The 20159-nt window shown below is 43.5% G+C and overlaps 1 protein-coding gene across 3 annotated transcripts; it reads right to left on the bottom strand.

Moving 5' to 3' along the window:
* Positions 1–1643: 1643 nt before the first annotated feature.
* Positions 1644–16902, bottom strand: LOC123120601 (ABC transporter G family member 41). Of its 3 annotated transcripts, XM_044540607.1 has the most exons (24): positions 12160–13196; positions 11447–11513; positions 11151–11236; positions 10956–11040; positions 10608–10767; positions 10367–10443; positions 10074–10127; positions 9904–9994; positions 9069–9370; positions 8073–8354; positions 7125–7438; positions 6679–6839; positions 6447–6550; positions 6214–6367; positions 5883–6014; positions 5726–5799; positions 5293–5625; positions 4721–5011; positions 3820–3903; positions 3286–3419; positions 2819–3052; positions 2553–2724; positions 2214–2468; positions 1644–2121 (listed from the first exon to the last, which is right to left on the bottom strand). In XM_044540607.1, exons 1-24 carry the CDS (start codon positions 12807–12809, stop codon positions 1852–1854), a joined length of 4566 nt encoding a protein of 1521 aa, XP_044396542.1. In that variant the 5' UTR covers positions 12810–13196; the 3' UTR covers positions 1644–1851. The 3 variants fall into 3 exon arrangements, with proteins under 3 accessions (XP_044396542.1, XP_044396540.1, XP_044396541.1); XM_044540605.1 differs by lacking the exons at positions 11447–11513; positions 12160–13196 and adding an exon at positions 16359–16902; XM_044540606.1 differs by lacking the exon at positions 11447–11513 and having other exon boundaries at positions 12084–12371.
* Positions 16903–20159: the final 3257 nt, after the last annotated feature.

Genomic DNA, 20159 nt, shown 5'->3' with positions numbered 1-20159 from the left:
GTGTGTGAAGTAGATGTCGCACGTGTCACTTGCCAAATGGACTCTTGACATGGTGATGTCCGTAGGATGCTCTGCATCACTTATTATGATGTGCATTACCGAGAGGGCCCAAAGATACCTCTCCGATACTCGGAGTGACAAATCCTAATCTCGATTTATGCCAACCCAAAAAACACCTTCGGAGATACCTGTAGAGTATCTTTATAATCACCCAGTTACGTTGTGACGTTTGATAGCACACAAGGTATTCCTCCGGTATCCGGGAGTTGCATAATCTCATAGTCAAAGGAATATGTACAAGTCATGAAGGAAGCAATAGCAATAAAACTTAACGATCATTATGCTAAGCTAACAGATGGGTCTTGTCCATCACATCATTCTCCTAATGATGTGATCCTGTTAATCAAATGACAACACATGTCTATGGTTAGGAAACTTAACCATCTTTGATCAACGAGCTAGTCTAGTAGAGGCTTACTAGGGACACGGTGTTTTGTCTATGTATCCACACATGTATCAAGTTTCCGGTTAATACAATTCTAGCATGAATAATAAACACTTATCATGATATAAGGAAATATAAATAACAACTTTATTATTGTCTCTAGGGCATATTTCCTTCATTTGGCACCGAGTTATGTCCTAATAATATCCGGCAAGCTTATGTGTGGTGCTTCGCTTTCTTCCCTGGAGGAGAAGCGTTTTACACAGCTGGGATTGCGGTTGTGTGTTGGCCAATTTGGACTCGTCGCAATAGAGCAACCTTCGAATTCAAGCCTCTAAAATCTCTTTTGAATGTATCTTTTCTGCTTGTGCTTTACTTTGCTACTGGGCAGGGCTACTGAAGCAAGAAGACACTGCAAGCATGAGAGATGGGGCCAAGATGCGGAAGGAAAATGCATCGATGATGATGAGAATCTGTGTTGCAAGTCAGCACGAAGCAGCGCACTGAGGGCGCATTTCGCTTTGGGTGATGATCGTGTTGTCTAGGCACCTGGACTATCTTCGTTTGCTTAAAGTCGTTTCTCTCCCCTGCGTGGGACTTGCCTTTTGATGCTCCTGTGTGAGCGGTTTGGTTGATGTAGGGGCTGTTAGGCCTGGATAAAAATGATACATGGTGTTGTCGGGTTTTTGTCCTATAATGGGTAATCTTGACGGCGAGTACTCACAGTGGGTTTCCCGGTGATGCTTGAACTTGCTATCTCCTCTTCTCCTCCTTTCTGGACTCTTGTATTTTCGTTATGTCGCAGTAACGGAAAGGAGTTATGCCCGGTTAAAAAAAAAATTGTAGGCTGACTGAAAAACCAATACGGACATATGGAGAAGCAAGCCATGCATATATTGAACCAAATTTATTTGTGGAGCAGCTGATGCTAATTCTTTGATATTTTGACTGGTCACTACACATCTTTGATGCATCGACGCTCAAACTGTATGGTTGATAATAGGTTCAGTAAAAACCTTTGCGGAGTAAGTAGCTGGTACCATTTCTATTCTGTTAATGAAAACTGTCTGGGTTGCGCGCTGTGGTTTTTCATTACTACAAGACCGTGAAAGTGCCTAAGAGCCTCTGTAATTACGAATTTATTTATACAGTAATAACAAACAAGACATGCTAACGTGAAAGTGCCAAAGAGCCTCTGTCAACGACAATATTCTCACTACCACTGGAATTCTGTTGCACTATGTGTCACTGACACAAAAATACATACACTGGCATTTTCTTGTTGGTAAGCAAACTCAGGCTTTAAACTTTATAGTACGCAGAGATACGTGTGTGTGGGCGCGCGCGCAAGCAATATCTTTCTATACCGTGCTACTGTTTTACTACTTTGATGAATACATGTGTGTCTATCGCCTTTGGAAATTGAGCTTTGAGATGTTGTAACCGAAGAGAACGGCAAGAAGGATGGGGAATGCCGCCAGAATAACAGCCGCCAGCGGCAGCAGATCACGCCGAAAACCAAAGTAGTCCTTCATGAATGCTGGGACCGATTTGGTCTCTCCAAATACATCAATCATCCTGTCGTCGTAATCCCCAAACTGCGTGGTGAATAAGACCCTTAGCGCCCACGACATCGGGGAGACGTAGTAGAACCATATCCACCATCTCGGTATTTGCTGCCATATGTTTATGAAGTCTTTTTAAGCACCATCATTTTTATCTCTAATTGTAATGGTATGTATACTAGAGTTTAGATGGGTTCACTTACAGGCGCAGGCACGATGAAGCCAGACATGAGGTTTTGTAGGGTGTAGAACATAGATGAAAGTACGGATGCAAATTGGATGTTGGGGGTGAACGACACCACCACCATTCCCATGTAGACGAAGCAGAGCAGTGTGCAAAACATGGTGTACATAAACCAAAAGAACTTCGCTGCTGTCCACGCATACCCTATCATCGGATATGCTATCAACATGAACAGCACCACCTGCATCAGCACATAAGGTATCTCCATGGCAACCTATCTCCAGAAAAAAGATAAGTCAACGTCTGCATGTAGTAGTGATATAATCCATCTGAAAAAACTTAATGTGATTAACAGGACCTGTGCAAAAGAGTAGGCCCAAGGAGAGTACATCCCTGCAAATCTCTCCCTGTAAACGACAGAGCGTTCCATGGAGATAAATGGCATCACCGATTGACAGTTGTTGATGCCAGCGAACAGAGTGATTCCATACATGCACCCCAATATGGTGAAGAGACTTTGCTGGTCGTTTCTACCCTCAAACAAAACAAGCAACTTCAGTCATATGCTTCTCCCATATTTGCATGAGTTAACTAAGATACATAATCAAGAGATGGTTTACATACATGTGGTTGATGTTGCCTTGCTGCCAGAACAGTGCACCAAAGAAAATGCAGGATAATGTTATGAACACAAATCGCACCAGGTTGTAGGAAGGGGTTCTCCAATACGACAAACACTGCTTCCAGAGGCAAGCTTTGAATTGCTCCCGAAACTTCTGTGGAAACCGTGTCGCAAAATGGAGGTCGGTCGTACCTGGAACTGGTACGCTTAACCGCTTTACCACCATGTCCTTGTCCCTTTGATCACCAAATTTACATACTGGTTAGCACAAATATTATGTTACGCATGGCATGGTTATCCGTGCTTATATTCTGTTCTGATCAAACTTTGGGACCCACATGCGTATTTTTGTTTTTCTCAAGTACTATGGAAGGCTGGAAGCACTACGTTCTGTTTGACATGAAACTTTTCTTTGCATAATCGATCGGGTTAGTACTATTGCTGACTGAGCTGGTTCTTTGAAACTTACTTGCACATTGATGATTCCCTGTACAATTGTGCAAAATCTGCTCCCAATTGAACTTCCATAGATGTGGAAGTAACTTCTAGCATCCATGTTGATGGGTTGTAGTTGTCCTTGATCCTGGGAACCCCAGGTATTGCCTAGAAGAATAAAGAACAAATATCATCAGTTAGTATATCACAGCAACTGGGGAGAAAATTCAGGTGGTGGACTTGGTGGTGAATTGAGTATAGCCTCCTCTAATCAAAATATAGTAGTGCAACTATGATTAATATTGTTCACCCCTCCAAGTGCTACGTAGAATGCAAATCATGAGGACTAGATAATGGATTCAGAAATATAAGTAACTTCTTGATTTTTCAGTTAAAAAAAGTATATCTCCTTAAAATAAAGAAAAGGATGAAAACAAAATATTGTTAGGTTTGTTTACTGTAAACAACAGGTTTAAACTGACTTATATCATATACAAATGGGTGATGTAAATCATATGCACATTTACTTAGTCTTTTTGTGCAAGGACGAGTTGAAATCACTAATTACCTGGAAATATTGGATGACCTCACATGAATGGTGTCCAACTGGCCCAGCATAGATCAACTCGCCACCCCTTTTCATCAGCATCAACTACATATATATTACGAGCTAATTAGTGAAATGGTACTCCACTTTATATGACTTATTCTGGTTAAGAAATTTATGATAACAATGTACAGAAAATCAAAGGAACTAAGGTTTAGGCTTTGGTTGAATTGCCCGACAATTATACATTAGAAAATACACATGTATATATTTAAAAGTAGAATTACTTTTGATACAGAACTTCAATACTTATAATGAGAACGTATGCAGCTGTTATCATATACATCTACTTAAGCGGTACTGTTAAACCCAACCAAGATAAGTGTTAATAATACAACCGAGTTCCGTGTCAGAAACCCAACCAGGAGACATATATTCTTCTCTTTTCTTCAATTAATCTGGGAATTTCTACCCCATAAACGAACGTGTCAGCTCTTTTGAACAGAATGCTTGTTAATAATACAACAGAGTTCAGTGTGATTATTTTCAAAAGTCAGAAAATTATTGTTAGCTTCTCGAAAACTTAGAAGAGGTAGACTCTGTCTTGGACTTAATTTGGGTCCTTTAAGTAGCCTGTTAGTGTGGCTTGATTTCAATTCCGGTAGATAAAGTGTCAAGGGTTCTTTCTGAGGTAGCATGCAATTCATTCCATGTCTGATGGTTAATGTCAGATCTTGGCTTTATAATTTCAAGCTGAGGTAGCAATACTTGGTAATTCATGTTACTTCTTCAATATAATCAACTTATAATCTATATTAGATTCTTTTACGCCTTGGAAATCATTATTTAATACGTTCATGTCTTGGCGCCTAGAAAGAGAATTTTGAACAAGGTCAGAAGTATATATATGTAAAGTAATTACCTCATCAAATGCCTCAAATATATCGATACTTGGTTGGTGAATGGTGCACACAACTGTTCGACCTGTATCTGCAACGTTCTTGACTGCACGCATGACAATAGCAGCTGCCCTTGCATCCAAGCCTGATGTTGGCTCATCCATGAATATGATTGAAGGGTTAGACACAAGCTCGACTGCAATAGTGAGCCGTTTCCGTTGCTCTGTCGATAGTCCATTTACCCCTGGTATTCCAACCAAAGAATCTCTAATTTCATCTAACTCAATTGTTTCAAGAACTTCATTTACAAATTCCTGCAAGGGAAAGGAACACAGGTGAGCTCACAGTTTCATTTCAACTGTTCCTAGCACGTAGGAGGCTTGGATACAAGTATGCCACCCTGTACCCTACACTTATAATATATTTTCATACTCCCTCCGCCCCAAAATAAGTGACTCAACTTTGTACTAACTTGTACCAGTGATTAACTTTAGTACAAGTTAGTACAAAGTTGAGTGACTTACTTTGGGACGGAGGAAGTATATGTTTGCGTATTTGTAGCTCTTGTTCCGTTACAGAAACAAATATAGCTCACATTTCTTGCTTTTGAATCAATTTCTGGTGGAAGGCGCAACCAGGCTGAATATGCAACTGATTCACCCACTGTGATTTGTGGGGAATGAACGTCAGTCTGTTCACAGTAGCCTGATATCCTAGCAAAAGTTTGCTGGATCTTAGGATAACCTCCTATTCTTATATCCCCTTCAATAACACCACCCGTTTTCCTTCCAGCAAGAACATCAAGGAGTGTTGTTTTTCCCGCTCCAGTAACCCCCATAAGGGCTGAGAGAACCCCTGGCTGAAATGCTCCTGTGATATTGTGCAGTAGTTGTAGTTTTCTTTCCATATAACCATGCTTCCTCATTTCCTGCAACGAGGAAATACTTAGATATTAATTACCAGCCCTTGCTATGGCTTTAAGCTCTCAGATCATGTGTTCATAGATGTTCAAGCTACATGAGCATTACCGCGGGGGTGTCTACATAGTAGTTGACGTCTTGGAATGATATTGTAAGGGGTGTGAATGGCAATACCATCCTCCCTGCACATTATAAGTTAAATCTTGATTGTATTCCATCGACAGTATTAGTTGTGTTTAGTTGCATCATGTAGAATTCAACTAACCAGTCCTATTAGGTGTCAAAGCGGTTTCTGCTTGTAACTTAGGCATCCCATTTTCCGTATCCTTATCTTGGTTTCTTTCACCAAATGTGGCAAGCTTATTGCGAGAGATAATAGCACGAGAAGATCCTGGAACTGAGAGGTTCAAAGGACATTAGAGCAGATGGCATTTCTAACAAGAGCAAACAGGATGTTTTTTCTGAATGGAAGTACTTTTTCTCCAGCATATGCTTGATTGAGTTCACAATTCATGTGATACTGTTAGAAAGAAAGTAAAGTGTTTTAAGTTACTTAGCCAATTAGCTTAATGCAATTTCAGCCATGTCGCACTTACTATTTTTAATGGTCAAGCCGATGGCAAAGCCTACATTGAACAACAAAGTAAACCCAATCAATGCTCCAACTGAGATCCAGTAGAAGTAGCTGGAGAAGTCTAGCGCTTGATCCATTAGTATCCTCTTTCCAAGTGTTGCACCAGATAACGTGATCTATAAACACAGAAATTTCAGTATCCTTTAGGATTACATGCTTTTACAATTAAGTCATACTTCGTATGCCAAAGTGTACCTCTAACCATCTTGGTGCCAAAAACTCATTTCCAGTTAAGCCTATCTCACCGTAAGACAATGGAGATAGCCAAAACCCCCATTTTAGCCAATTAGGCAAAAGTGCTGTAGCAATATGACACTGAAAATGTTAGTGGTGCTTTTTAATAGTTGAGCACGACCTACATTTGCAATAAATTATGACTCGTCACTTGTTAGCAACACAAAGTCTATGAAATAAGTGAGTGTCTTACCACGAGGAATTATGAAACCTCCAAATAGAAGCATGACTAGAAATGTCAATGTGCCACAGATTGAAGCAACCACCATCGTTTGACAGTATGAGGCAACACACCGGAACTTTGATAATGTTACTGTGTGGATGAGGAAGAGGATGAGGAGCTGAGAAAAAAACCTAAACACAAGAATAATGCATGTTAACACAAAAGGCTGCATCTAAAAACCTAGGCTTTGCGGAAACAATGAAAGAGAAGTAAATATGGTGTTAGATAAGCGAATTTGATGTTTGACTTCGGTACACCAGATCAGTGCAAAACCAGTATAAACAATGTTTTACTTGTACTCTTCACTTGGGTGATTATACTCAACATTTGAATGACTCAGAATGGGTGAATGGTGATACTGAATTACAGAAAATGTTGATGTAGTTGAATTAGTGCCAACAGCATTGCAATTTTACCTAGATGCTTCTGGGGTATAGCCAATCAGGTAGTAGGATATTGATGTCCAAGCTACTGACTCAACTAAAGAGACTGGAATCTTTAGGATAAAAGATGGTATTGCATAAGCCCATGCAGGATAGAAGTAGTAGTCTCTCTGTTTGTAGAAGACTGGCAGTCTGTTAATTGCCATGGCCAGCTCAGGGAAACCATTCACCATCAGCAGCAGAAGCGCATAGAAGAGTGAACTCATATAATAGTTAGCATGAATTCTGTCAACACCCATATGGGTGCGCAGAAATACTGTCCCAGTAATAGCAGCAATTAGTCCAAGCTGCAGCGAAAATATGAAACATGTTGAGAAAATGGTGGTCATGTTGAACCAGGTGCAAACTGACATAGCTGTAAATTCCATCCATATTATTTATAACTAAAGCTGGTCCTTGTTTAGCGACTGATCCTTTTTGGTTCTCTTGTGCCATTGCACCAGTACAAACTTTCTACTCCTAATCTATAATGCATCAGCAGAGCTCCTGCCAGTTACTTAAAAAAAATGAAAGCTGTAAAAGATACTTTAACCAAAAACACTGCAGCTGTGGTGCTGTAGTTTAGGTAATGATATAAGCACACAAGCAGTTGAAGTCCTCAAATCACACCGAGTAGGAACTGAATGCAGAATAAAATGCTGACATCCTGGGCAAGTTCCAGCTGTAGACTTCTATATGGTCCGAGAGTTCAATGTTCTCAGTGTGTAGTCCATGTAACCCTGGGTTAAGCACATAGTCCTAATTCTACAATATTTCGCAATTGAGCACACCTAGGATTGTGCATTTAGAGACTAGAACACATTTTACACTCATAAACACCTAGCACGTGACATTCGAGATAGCACTGTAAAATTAGGCACAAAATCTCCACGCATCAATCACATTTTTTTTCTCCCAAAAAGAGAGCTTCAACATGCCTACCTGAATGGCTTTTGTTATGTAGATGAAGGCATTCCTTTTCATAAGAAGGAGCTCCCGTGCAAAACATGCCTTGACGAGATCCCACTTGGATAACGAGTAGATACTGAAGGACAGTGCATTCTTATGTCCTTTTGATTCGTCATACGGCTTTGAAAGCTCCCCAGCAAGATTCTGACCACTCTGAGATGCTTTGAACTTATCACAGAATTGGTCAACTGTAACAAAATTATATCCTTCTTCGGTGCGGCTCCAGTATTGCCGTTGATCTTTTTTTGATAGGACCTATGCATACATACATTGTTAAGACTGGACTACTTTATGATGGTAAGCAAGAGTACAAAAAAGCATGGCAAACTCAGGTTATCGTAATATATGCCCTATTACTTCATATTCGTAATGTTACTTTCATTGAATGCACATCAAAACTATAGGTGTAACTCTTACACTTTGCAGAAATGTTGAAACCAGAAACATGTCTGTACAAGAGAATTGCTATTTGCATTACTCTAGGCACATAAAATGTCCAGTTCCGTTATTATATATTCAACAAATGATATGCATATGGCAAATGAAATTCAAGATGCCAGATTTGCATTCTGCTTGACTGCACTGACAGAAAGACCCGACTAGATTAAACAAGAACTAGAGAAGCGGGAATTTGAATTTCTGGTGGGGCATATCTTAATTTTATTTAGATAACAGGAGCTTTTATTACCTCAAGCCTCTGCATCATAGATGCATGCAGCCAAACTTATTACAGAGTTAGCATAACTACTCTTTAAACTAATAAGTCTATCACTGGCATGCCACCCAAATCGGGGCATGCCTTAACGTTTAGGTGAAGTCCAGGTTCCATGTGTATTGGATTTGCTTTCCTTAGTCTTGCGAAATAAGCACCATGGCTTGTCAGACAGCAGGGAGAACCATGCTTACATGAACTCAGAGATGCTATTGATGCTTATTTTGACATTTGTAAATTAGTATTTTGCTAAATACCTCTTGAAGGAAGTCAGCATCCCCTTTTCTTCCAGGGCACTTAAAGCCACAAGATTCAAAGAAACTCATAATGCAGCTCTTAGGACCATGGTATACGATTTGTCCTTCAGCCATCAAGATAATATCATCAAAAAGTTGGTAAGTCTCTGGTGCTGGTTGAAGGAGTGAGACCAGTATGGTAGACTCTGATATATGAGCGAGCTGTTGGAGACAAGAAACAATTTGGAAGGTGGTAGAACTGTCCAGCCCAGTTGATATTTCATCCATGAAGAGCGCTTTTGATGGTCCTACTATCATCTCTCCTGCTTGTAAGAAATTTTTACAAGTGAAAAGAAATTAAGCATCCAGTATCGAATTAATTTATACTCCCTCTGTAAACTAATATAATACCTTAGTGATCTAAAAGGTCTTATATTAGTTTACAGAGGGAGTATTATTTATCCTATATAGACCAAAACTGAGGTTGGGATTACATAAACTGAATATAACACATTACTAGCTACATTCTAAAAAGTAGAAATAAATCATGCTAAGTTGATTCGTTCAGGCTCATGTGCTTTCATCACAACAGAAATTTATGGTTTACCATACCCCTGTTCTTAGCTTTATTGTGGCGAGAAATTCATATCAACTCATGGTAATAATAAAGTACAGAAAGCATTGACAAAATCAATTAGCCACCACAAAAGGTGTGTACCTTCCAATATGCAGTTAAGGAATTTTAGTCAATGAATTGCACAGTTATTAATTTATTTATCTTGAAAAAATATCAGTTACAAGATTATAGTTGAGATAATAAACCATCCTGAAAATGTCATATGTATTGTAAATTCACCTGTCGTTAGTCTTTTCTTCTCACCGCCTGAAATACCTCTTCTCATGGCATCTCCTACTAGTACATCAGCGCATATGTCAAGTCCCATTATCTGTGAGCCAAGAATACATTATGCACACGAAAAACATTGTGCGCTGGAACCAATGAATTCTTCTTTGAACATTGTTTACCTTCATAATGTAGTCTGTTTGCATGCTTCTTTCTAAACCATCCACAGATATTGCCTGTAAAAAAGTGCGCAGCAATTGTAAATGTTGCAGCTAAACTGAACTTGTCTGTACAAACATGATACGATTGCTTTTCTTTTTAAGAATCAATAGAAAAGAATCCCACTGAAAAATCATGATGGCACTTGGCAGAAAGATGTTGTTTTAAGGTTTGATTCAATATTATCAGAGAAAGGTGTTCCAATGGGCACACTCAGAAATGTTACAACATTATAGCAAAATAGGTCAGTATTTACCTTCATGTATGTATCTATGTTGGGGTCAGGGATGATCCCAGCCTCCTTCTCCCTTCTAATGACTTCCTTCATGATTTCTATTTTGTACAAGAAATTGAGAGCACTTGGTTTAGTAGATAGAATGGGTAATTAATATTTCCTAAAATCAAGGTATTTATGACTTTGGCACATTTGCTTCGATTAGTTAGTTGCCTGCTGTCCCTAAAAACCTTTAGTTAACCAGGTCCCAGAAAAAAAATACCTGCTCTGCTGCCAACACCCTGGAATCTTGCAGAGAAGTCGAGTGTCTCCCTGACAGTCATCTCAGGGACATGAAGATCGTACTGACCAATGTACGCTGATGTCTTCTCTGGAACAAAATCTTGCAGCTTGACACCATTGTAGTCAATTTCTCCTGTTACCTATGCACCCACACATCCATAGTATGTGAGTTAAAGTACTGAAATGCACGGCATACAGTATTTTCTCTGTTTTCTGTGTGCAATTCCAGACCTACATAGAGCTCATAAGTGGAAGCTAAACTGCGGAGTATATGGCCATTATATGAATTGGAAGGTACACGTGTCGATGGAAAAAAGAGTGGGGATACCTTGAGACTTTTGTTGAGCTTTCCAGCAAGTGCTAGCAAAAGGGTGGTTTTGCCACAGCCTGGGGGTCCAAGGAGAAGGGTCATCCTGCATGTACACACAGATTGATGTTGCATTTGCATACCGATGATGAGGAAGGAAGGAAAGGGGGAAGGTTGATCAGCAAGTAAATGGATATATAGCAGGAGGAAGCTCACCTGGAAGGTTTGAGGATGCCGGTGACATCTTTGAGGATGTGGATCCTTTCTTGGTTACGGTTGAAGCCGAGCATGGTGGTGAGCAGCTGCAGATGGCAACGGTGGCATTTGAGCGAGCAGGTCGCGAGGCGAGTGGTAGGTTTTTGGTATCGAGCGAGAAATTCAAATCCGCGTTTCTCGCTAACCCCGGTAAATGGGCCTTTCGAGCAAATTTTTTTCTGAATTTCTTGAAAATTTTGAATTTAAATGTTCAAAGTGTGGCTAAATATTGTACCATCTCTTGTCCAACGTCATACCTTAGTACTGCAGTGGTTACGCAACCCCACGTTGAAGGTTCGTGTTCCCAGTACTGCATCTTTTCTACTGTTTTGAGTCAATTCCATTTTTACCACCTAATTTCACGTGTGTGACATAATTGCCTGATTTAGTGAAAAAATTCAATTTTCCCAAGTATGTGCCACATTTTATCTCCCCCCCCCCCCCCACACCCCCTAATTTTCCTGTTGACTGTGCATGCCACCCATTGACCCCCATTGCCGCTGCCACCCACCGCCGCCGCCAGCGGTTGCCAGGAGCATTCCTCCTTTGGTTCTGCTCCTCCCCTTGCTGTTATCTTCTGCTGTTGTGCTCCTCCCCTTGCTGTTATCTTCTGCTGCTGTGCTCCTCCCCTTGCTGTTATCTTCTGCTGCTGTGCTCCTCCCTTGCTATCCTACTTTGCTAATGTGCTTCTCCCCGGGATCAACTGACTTCTATTGTATATTGTACTTCGGTATATAATACTCCCTCCGTCTCAAAATAAGTGACTCAACTTTGTGCTAATTTTAATATAAAGTTAGTACAAACTTGAGTCATTTATTTTGGGAAAGGAGGGAGTATATACCAACATACTACTAGGTATTAGTGTTGAGTAATATAAGTTGAGTACCACAGTACCATCAGTGCTGGCCACCTCCTGCTGCTTCATGATGTCAAGCTCGCGGGCTTTGATCCAGAGCAGGCTCTCGCGGACCTTGACGCGGAGCAGCTGCGCTGCTTCAGGATGAGCCTGCGCAGCGTGATGGCAGTGAGGCACTTGGCGACGGTGAGCAGCAGGACGAGCACGAAGGGGTGGGGCTCGTAGGTGAAGGCGGCGAGCGGGTGGGTGAGGCCGCAGAGCCCGATGAAGGCCCCGAACTGGAGGCGGCCGGCGCGGGAGATCCGGGCGAAAAGCGCGGCCGCCGACGAGCCCCAGCACCCGCCCCAGCTGGTAGTAGCCTGGTACCTCCCCTGGAGCACGCCTGTCTTCCCCTCCGCCACATCCTCCACTGACTTCCCCCTCCTCCCTACTCGGTCGAGCCCCGCGAGAGGCCGTCCGGGGCGGGCACTGCCGCCGCTGACGACGTCGAAGCCTCCATGCCGGTCTCCTGACGTCTCTTGCTTGCTCTGGCCGCGGGAGATTAGGCCCGTCGGATGGCAGCGGCTGGCTCTGGTCCCTCGCGTTACCCAGGGCTTGGAGCGCGGCGCGCACGACGTCGGGAGGGAGGGAGAGGACGGAGGAGACGACCGCAGTGGGGCCCGAGAGGAGCACGAAGGTGCCCTGTTGAGCGCGTCGCCGGCGAGGAGATTGCGGAGGAGAGGCAGACCGCGCCCGGGGCCCCGCCGGCTGGTGCCTGGCGTCATACGGCCTGTGGTGGCCGCCGTGCCGGCTGGCTGTGGGCGCTATGCGGGATGAAAGTTCGATATGTTCCTAAGAATAAAAATATGCTAGAGGCCCTCCTCTGGGTCGTTGGGGTTGAGCGGCGCCGCCCCTGTTCTCAGCTGCTGATGATCTTCGGCTATGGTTCCATCGCTGTAACCAAGGCCTAGAAACTCGGCTCCAACTATGACAGGAAATTTGGCATCACCTCTTTCGAATGATGTAAAATACTCCCTCTATAAACAAATATAAATATACGAGTGTATAGACCATTATTTTAATGATCTAAACGCTCTTATATTTCTTTGCAAAGGGAGTACAACACTTAGAGACGCTTGTGGTGATGTAGACGGTCAGTCATGCGCGAACGGTCAACCTCAAATCTGAAAGCTCCACCCACCTACTCCGGTCTACCTTTGCCGCCGGCGATTTTTGCCCGAAAACACCGCCGCCGCCGCCCGTCCATCCATCCCCGACCCCATCGCCCGTCCTCGGCCACACCTCGCTCCCTTTTTCGCCGTCTCCGTCGCCAACCGATTCCGGCCAGCTCTAGCGCCGCCCCCGTCAGCTCCGGCCCCTCCCCTACCCATTCCAGTCCATCGCCGGCCATCCCTGTTGCCCGAATCCGACCATCCTCCGCGTTGGAGCAGAGGAGGCTGCCGGACACGCGTGGCGGCCAGGATCGAGGAGGTGTTCCGCAGCGACGACCGCGGTCACGCATGCTTCTCGGAGGCGCTCATGGACGTGCTACTCCGCCTCGACGCCGTCCCGGGCCACGACCCAGCCGTGCAGGAGGTGAGGCATGCTATCAGCCGTTATGTCGTCAGCCTCCAGGAGGTCTTCGACTCCATGTTCGCGGCGCCAGAGGCCGACACCGACGAGATCTGGGGTGTCGGAGAAGCGTCATATGTGCCGCCACCGGCGGCGTCCGCGGAGGAGGCGAGGAGGAGTGGCTGGGGCATAGGAGAAGCAGCAACGGCAACTAGCAATGTGCAGCAGAGGAGGAGGCGATGAGGAGCGGCAGCATTAGGGGTCTCGATTTGCTCGGTAGCCGGCGACGCACGAGCATCGATCATTTGATTGGTCTTTAGTCTCAACAATAGGTTCATTTTACATCACAAATTATATATCATCTGTTGGAGTAGGAGTTTTACATCACCAAATATACTTCATCTATTGGAGTTGAGATTTTTTTTTAAATGTAAAAAACATTTTTTGATAATGTAAATTATACAGCACTTACTTTTACATCTCCTAATATACACCGTATTTTGAAGATGCTATAAGAATAACCCAAAACAAATTAGGCTCTGTTACTGAGGCTCCATGTTGTTCCACCTATTCAGGAGAATATAGTCCCACGGCAGAATGTAATTTTGCTTTCTTTCTCCATCCTCTACGGTTGATAATAAAGGTTTAGGTAGGTGTAAGCCCGTCGTTGACGTGCCCAATTTTTTTGTTTTGCTGGGAGCTGACGAGGTGTTTTTTTTTGCTGGAAGGAGCCACATGTTTTGCTACCACCTTCTTTTGATTTTGCTGGAACCAGCCAGAAAATTGATACCGCCGTTTTTGATTTTTGCTGGAAGCAGTCTAATGTTTTGCTACCACCGTCTTCCACAATTGCTGGAATCATCACCTTTGTTTTGCTCCCCTTGCTTATTGGTTGCGAGCGACACCGTCGATGCTACAACGATGTTTTGGCAAGCTACGATGATGGCGGCGGTGAGACTGTTTTTTTTTTTCTGCATGTGGGGTGAGATGCTACCACGGTGTCCGTGGCGTGCTGGAACCGTGCCCGCGAGATGCTACAAAGGTGACCACGAACGAGTTCAGAGCTGCGACCGTGGGGGAATCGTCGGGCTGTCACCGGCGAGTTGGCCGGCGCTTTAGTAGAGGCATGCACAAGATACAGGAGGGCGGAAGAGGTGCAGGGGCGCTGGACATGGGACGCGGGGAAGACAATAGGGGAGAGAATGTGGAGACACGGCGACGGCGAACTCCGACCAACGACGAGGGGTGGCGACATGCGTGGTGGGGGCGGGGCGGTGACCACAAAGGATGACCGGGGCGTCGGGAGGGCGGGGAGCAGTTGCGTGTTGCGCGTGCGCGAAAAGAGGGAGAGAAGGGATGATGCGCGCAAGACAGTTGGGGAAGACAGAATCCGACGGCCAGGGTTGCACGAATCAGACGGCTTGCAAGCGTCCGGCCGAACCATTGGGCCGGCGTGCTGACGCCTAGTACTGGCCCCTCTTTAAGCTGTCCCGACGAGGTTTTTTCCTTGTACCTTCACCGCTGGCCGCAATAGGTTAGCTATCAGTGTCAGTGGTAGTAGTTTGCATTTAGGCCTCTTTTGATTTGGGGAAATTTTGTAAAAATTTCATAGTATAGGATTTTTATAAGAAATTTTTTTTAGAGTCCTTTGATTTGTAGGAATGTAATCCTATTCCTATGTAGGAGTTCCCCTTATCCTTCACATTTCATTGAAAAATAAATATTAGTCTAGACTTAATGAAAAAAATTCCTAGAATGTGATTCAAAGGACGTCTCCTTTTCTATTCCTATTCATAGAATTTGAGATACATGTTATCTCATTTCATATGACTTTCATGTTCCTATGATTTTCCTACCATATGAACCAAAGGAAGCCTATAATACTGAAATAACACATTTGGCTCCCGGGTGTATATGCACCTAATATGAAAAAAGATTTAGTAATTACAACAGAAATGAAAAGTTTTTTTTAAAGCAAGCTGGCCTTTTGTTTGTTGTGCTCGTATAAATAGTTTTGCCAAGGAATAATTTTTTATGGTATTTTGAGTGAAAAAAATCAACACTATAACAAGTTACTCCTTACACATTTTGTCTTCGAATTTTTTCCCTGAAGTCAATGGAAGTTTTCCCCTTGCGAAACCTTTTACGAGTACAACAGAAGGTCAAGTTTGTTTATAAAAAAGTTTCAGAATTCTTTTTATATTTTTTCCTCATACCAGGTGCGTATACACCGGAGAGCCAAATAATATTTTCCTTGAAGTACCTATCTATTATTATATGGACTATGGTACTATCTCCGTTCTGGGATTTGTAGGCCGGCTAGCAACTCAGCGAGGTTCGGTCCGCGTGCAAGAAAATTAATTAAAGAAGTATAGTGCGCCTTCTAAACTGTCTGTGACGACTGTGACCGGAGGGAGTAGTACTGCTTTGCAAATAAAATAAATGGAGGAAGGAGGGAGGATGCATGCAGCGGCGTGCAGGTTTCTTGCTGCATGCAACTGTATTAATTAGCGCTAAACTAGCTCGTCCTCTCGTCTTGTTATTAAAGTTTTGGTCAGCAGGACTTAGCCCAGACCGAGGTAGTACACAATTTTGAATTTAAAATTCATTTGAAATATCGTATTTCAAGCGGTACTTGGATGGTATTTGGCAGCATCCACGGTAAGCACGAATTGGTAAAAAAAAATCTTACTATTCGATGGCCAAAACCTCTGGTAGTAGAGAAGTGAAGAGAAGAGCAGCAAGTTCAACGAATGGATTACCGAGAACGTGGAGATGGCGGAATTGAGGAGCGTGGGGAGCGGCTTGCCATCGACGACCTGGCACTCGGCGTCGACGTGTAGGTTCCGCCATCGGACCTCCACCGTGGGCTGCCGCACGCCGACCCTGTCCATCCTGCGGCGCTGGTGCCGGAGCAGGCGGAGGTTGTCCTCGTGGATGTCGGTGATGAGGGTGTGCACCAGCTCCCGCCGGTCCGCCGCCCCCAGCCGGCGCACGTCCACCGGCTCCAACGGATGAATGGCGTTGGCATGGAGAGGGAGCGAGGTGTGGAGTCTGTCCCAGGTGGGCAGCCGCTCGATGGCCGCCCATTTCAGCTCGACCTCCTCATCGTGATGTTGCTCTCTCAGGGACGACGAGGAGGTTGAGGAGAGCGCCTCCCTTAACGACGACGACGACGACGGCGGTACAGTGCTCGCAGATGACGCCTTGTTCATCTTCTTCTCTGGGTCGTGTACTGCTGTACCGTCTTGTTCCTCCTCGCCCATCTCCACCTTGCTCATCGCCTCCTCCTAGCTGCTCAGCGTCCTCGCCACCTCGCTCTTTAATTTGTAGTGTTAAAGTTGATGAATCAGTGGGACTATTATTTAATCAACAACTGGCTTTGATTATTATTATGACGCCGTTGACTCTACCGTACTCCAAATATCTCCTTTTTCTAGTTAAATACAGTATAATTGCATGATACGAATCTCTGCTTGGTGGCTATAGCTAGCAAATCAGACATGAGTGGCAATAAAAATATCGATCTAGTGCAAGCCAAGCTTCCATCAACTAGTTAACTCAATGATGACAGAGAATCTGTACACACTTCTTCATGTCTGCTCCTGTACTGATTTCCTTGTCTTCTTCTTTTGAGTGGCATCCAACTCCCACCACTTTCACACCCTACCGCATCCTAGGATACCTGTTATACTATTCTACCATTTGAGAGTATAGTACTGAAAGGAAAGCGGGAGTACAAATTCCTAGCCGAGTGTCGTTGTTTAGTTCTCCATAAACGTTATTGGATTTCAGCTAACAAACCCATTTAGCGTCTGATTAACACACCGACGGGCACACGCGACCGTACTCGACTCCTGCTACTCCGGCGTGCGCCTCATGTCATACCCGATCGGTGAGATATCGGCCTTAAATCAAGAGTATCAACCTATTCTATATGTAGTGTGCCTCACGTTATACTTGATCGGTGAGATCTCGGGCTTAAATCAAGAGTATCAACCTATTCCCTCCTCCGTTCCTAAATATAAGTTTTTTTAGAGGTTTTAAATGGGTCACAACATACGGATGTATATAGATATATTTTAGAGTGTAGATTCACTCATTTTGCTTTGTACGTAGTTCCTTGTTGAAATCTCTAAAAAAGACTTATATTTAGGATCAGAGGGAGTATTATATATGCACAACTATTAGAGACACATGCGACTATCAAGCTAGATGCATCCATAATCCATTACTTGCATGCCTTCGACTAACAAGGAGAGGAAAAACCAAATAGATGAGACCGTTCATACGGTTTCAGGAAAGATCAGTGAACAAACTTATAATGGAAGGAAGAGGAAGGGGAAAATGTAGGTTGAACGAAAGACCAACTGTCGATGAAACCTTGCTTTTTTTCAAGTGGGAGAGATTCAATCATGATCTAGATGACGTCTACTATGACGAAGCTTTATCTCATCATGGACATGAGCTGTGTTCTGCCGGTATCTTTTAGAGCATTGATTAGAAAGGAGTTTATCTTTATTACCGGAATTGCCTTCTTTACCTAGCGCTGTGTACACTTGATAATAGGCAAAAATCACTCGGCACACGTAGATTTGGTGGTGAGATCTCACGTCCTCCCTTGTGTAACGACCATGTTAAACAGTGAATTTCTGTATATACACGATATATGTATAAACCGTGTGTGTCTTTGTAGTATGGCGTGCATGTGTGCGTGTGTGTCACGTTTGGATGGTTGGGCCGGTAGAGATTTATCTCTCTATGTACTTATCCTGCAGATACTAACGGGGATCAATCCCAATCTCCTTCAACCTTCGATCCCTGTATATCTATTCGGCCTCGTGAAAGCACAAGTGCTTCCTAGATGATTTTGATAATTAATGTTAACATATCTTTTGATCTAGCCATTGTCAGAAACCCTAGCAATTTGCTTACATCGATACCGATCTCGGTCTCATCGAGATGGCCCTACAAACTCTCTGTTGCCTGTTGCAATTATTTTGGTCTCACGGAAATGTGCAATCGATCCCACCGAGTTTGCTTGACCAACTCTCTATTTGCTCTTTGCTGAAATCGGTCTCACCGAGTTCAAACAATCGGTCTCACCGAGATGAGGTTTTGCCCTAGCCCTAGCACATCGGTCCCACCGAGTTATTCCAGTCGGTCTCACCGAGATTCCTAACATTCACATTTTGAACTGAATCGGTCTCACCGAATTCTTCTATTCGTCTGACCGAGTTGGGTCAAATGTGTGTAACGGTTGAATTTGTGTGGAGGCTATATATACCCCTTCACCCCTTCTCCATTTGTGAGAGAGCCATCAGAACGTGCCTACACTTCCACTACTCATTTTCTGAGAGAGAACCACCTGCTCATGTGTTGAGACCAAGATATTCCAATCCTTCCACAAGAATCTTGATCTCTAGCCTTCCCCAAGTTGCTTTCCCCTCAAATCATCTTTCCACCATAGCCAAATCTGAGGGAGAGAGAGAGTTGAGTGTTGGGGAGACTATCATTTGAAGCACAAGAGCAAGCAGTTCATCATCAACACACCATCTATTACCTTTTGGAGAGTGGTGTCTCCTAGTTTGGTTAGGTGTCGCTTGGGAGCCTCCGACAAGATTGTGGAGTTGAAACAATAAGTTTGTAAGGGCAAGGAGATCGCATACTCCGTGAAGATCTACTTGAGTGAGGCAAGTCCTTCGTGGGCGATGACCATGGTGGGATAGACAAGGTTGCTTCTTTGTGGACCCTTCGTGGATGGAGCCCTCTGTGGACTCGTGCAACCGTTACCCTTCGTGGGTTGAAATCTTCATCAACGTGGACGTACGATAGTACCACCTATCGGAACCACGCCAAAAATCTCCGTGTCTATATTGCGTTTGCACACTCCAATCACATCCTTTACTTTCTTGCAACTAGCATGCTTTACTCTTTCCGCTGCTCATACTCTTACCATGCTTGCTTGAAATGTATTGTGAATGCTTAAATTTGTGCTAAAACTCCACCTCAACTTAAAGAACTTAAAAACTACCATTTTTGCTTGTTGAGGGTCTAATCATCCCCCTCTAGACCCCTCTTCTCAATCCTTTTAATTGGTATCAGAGCAAAGGTCTCCATTGATTTGGTTTAATCACCATTGGAGAAAGATGGATGAGTCTACGATTGGGATTTAGGAGTATTAGACGTAGAGTGCCTATGCTTGACGGAGAGTTCTATGGTGTTTGAAAAAAATGAAATGCTTGAGATTTTCAATGAATATAATTCGAACAAGTATATTACTAGCCCTTGTGCGCCTCCTATTGATCCCTTGCATCCTACCCCCGATGAGTATCTTGACATGACCCGCAATCTTAGAACTATTGATCTTATCATAAGAGGATTGCCTAGAATTTTGCTTGTTTGCTTGCCTATATTTGAATGTGCTTATACTATATGGAGATACCTTGAGGAGAGCTTTCCAAGCTATTCCTTGAAAATCTAGATGAGATTCTTCAAAAGTCCAATGCTTTTCATAAAACGAATCCTAGTGATCCTAAATTTGGTGATTGTCTATTTGAGCT

The sequence above is a fragment of the Triticum aestivum genome, chromosome 5D (genome assembly GCF_018294505.1).
Source record: "Triticum aestivum cultivar Chinese Spring chromosome 5D, IWGSC CS RefSeq v2.1, whole genome shotgun sequence".
Classification (NCBI taxonomy): Eukaryota; Viridiplantae; Streptophyta; class Magnoliopsida; order Poales; family Poaceae; genus Triticum; species Triticum aestivum.
This window is presented reverse-complemented; position numbering and strand designations above follow the sequence as displayed.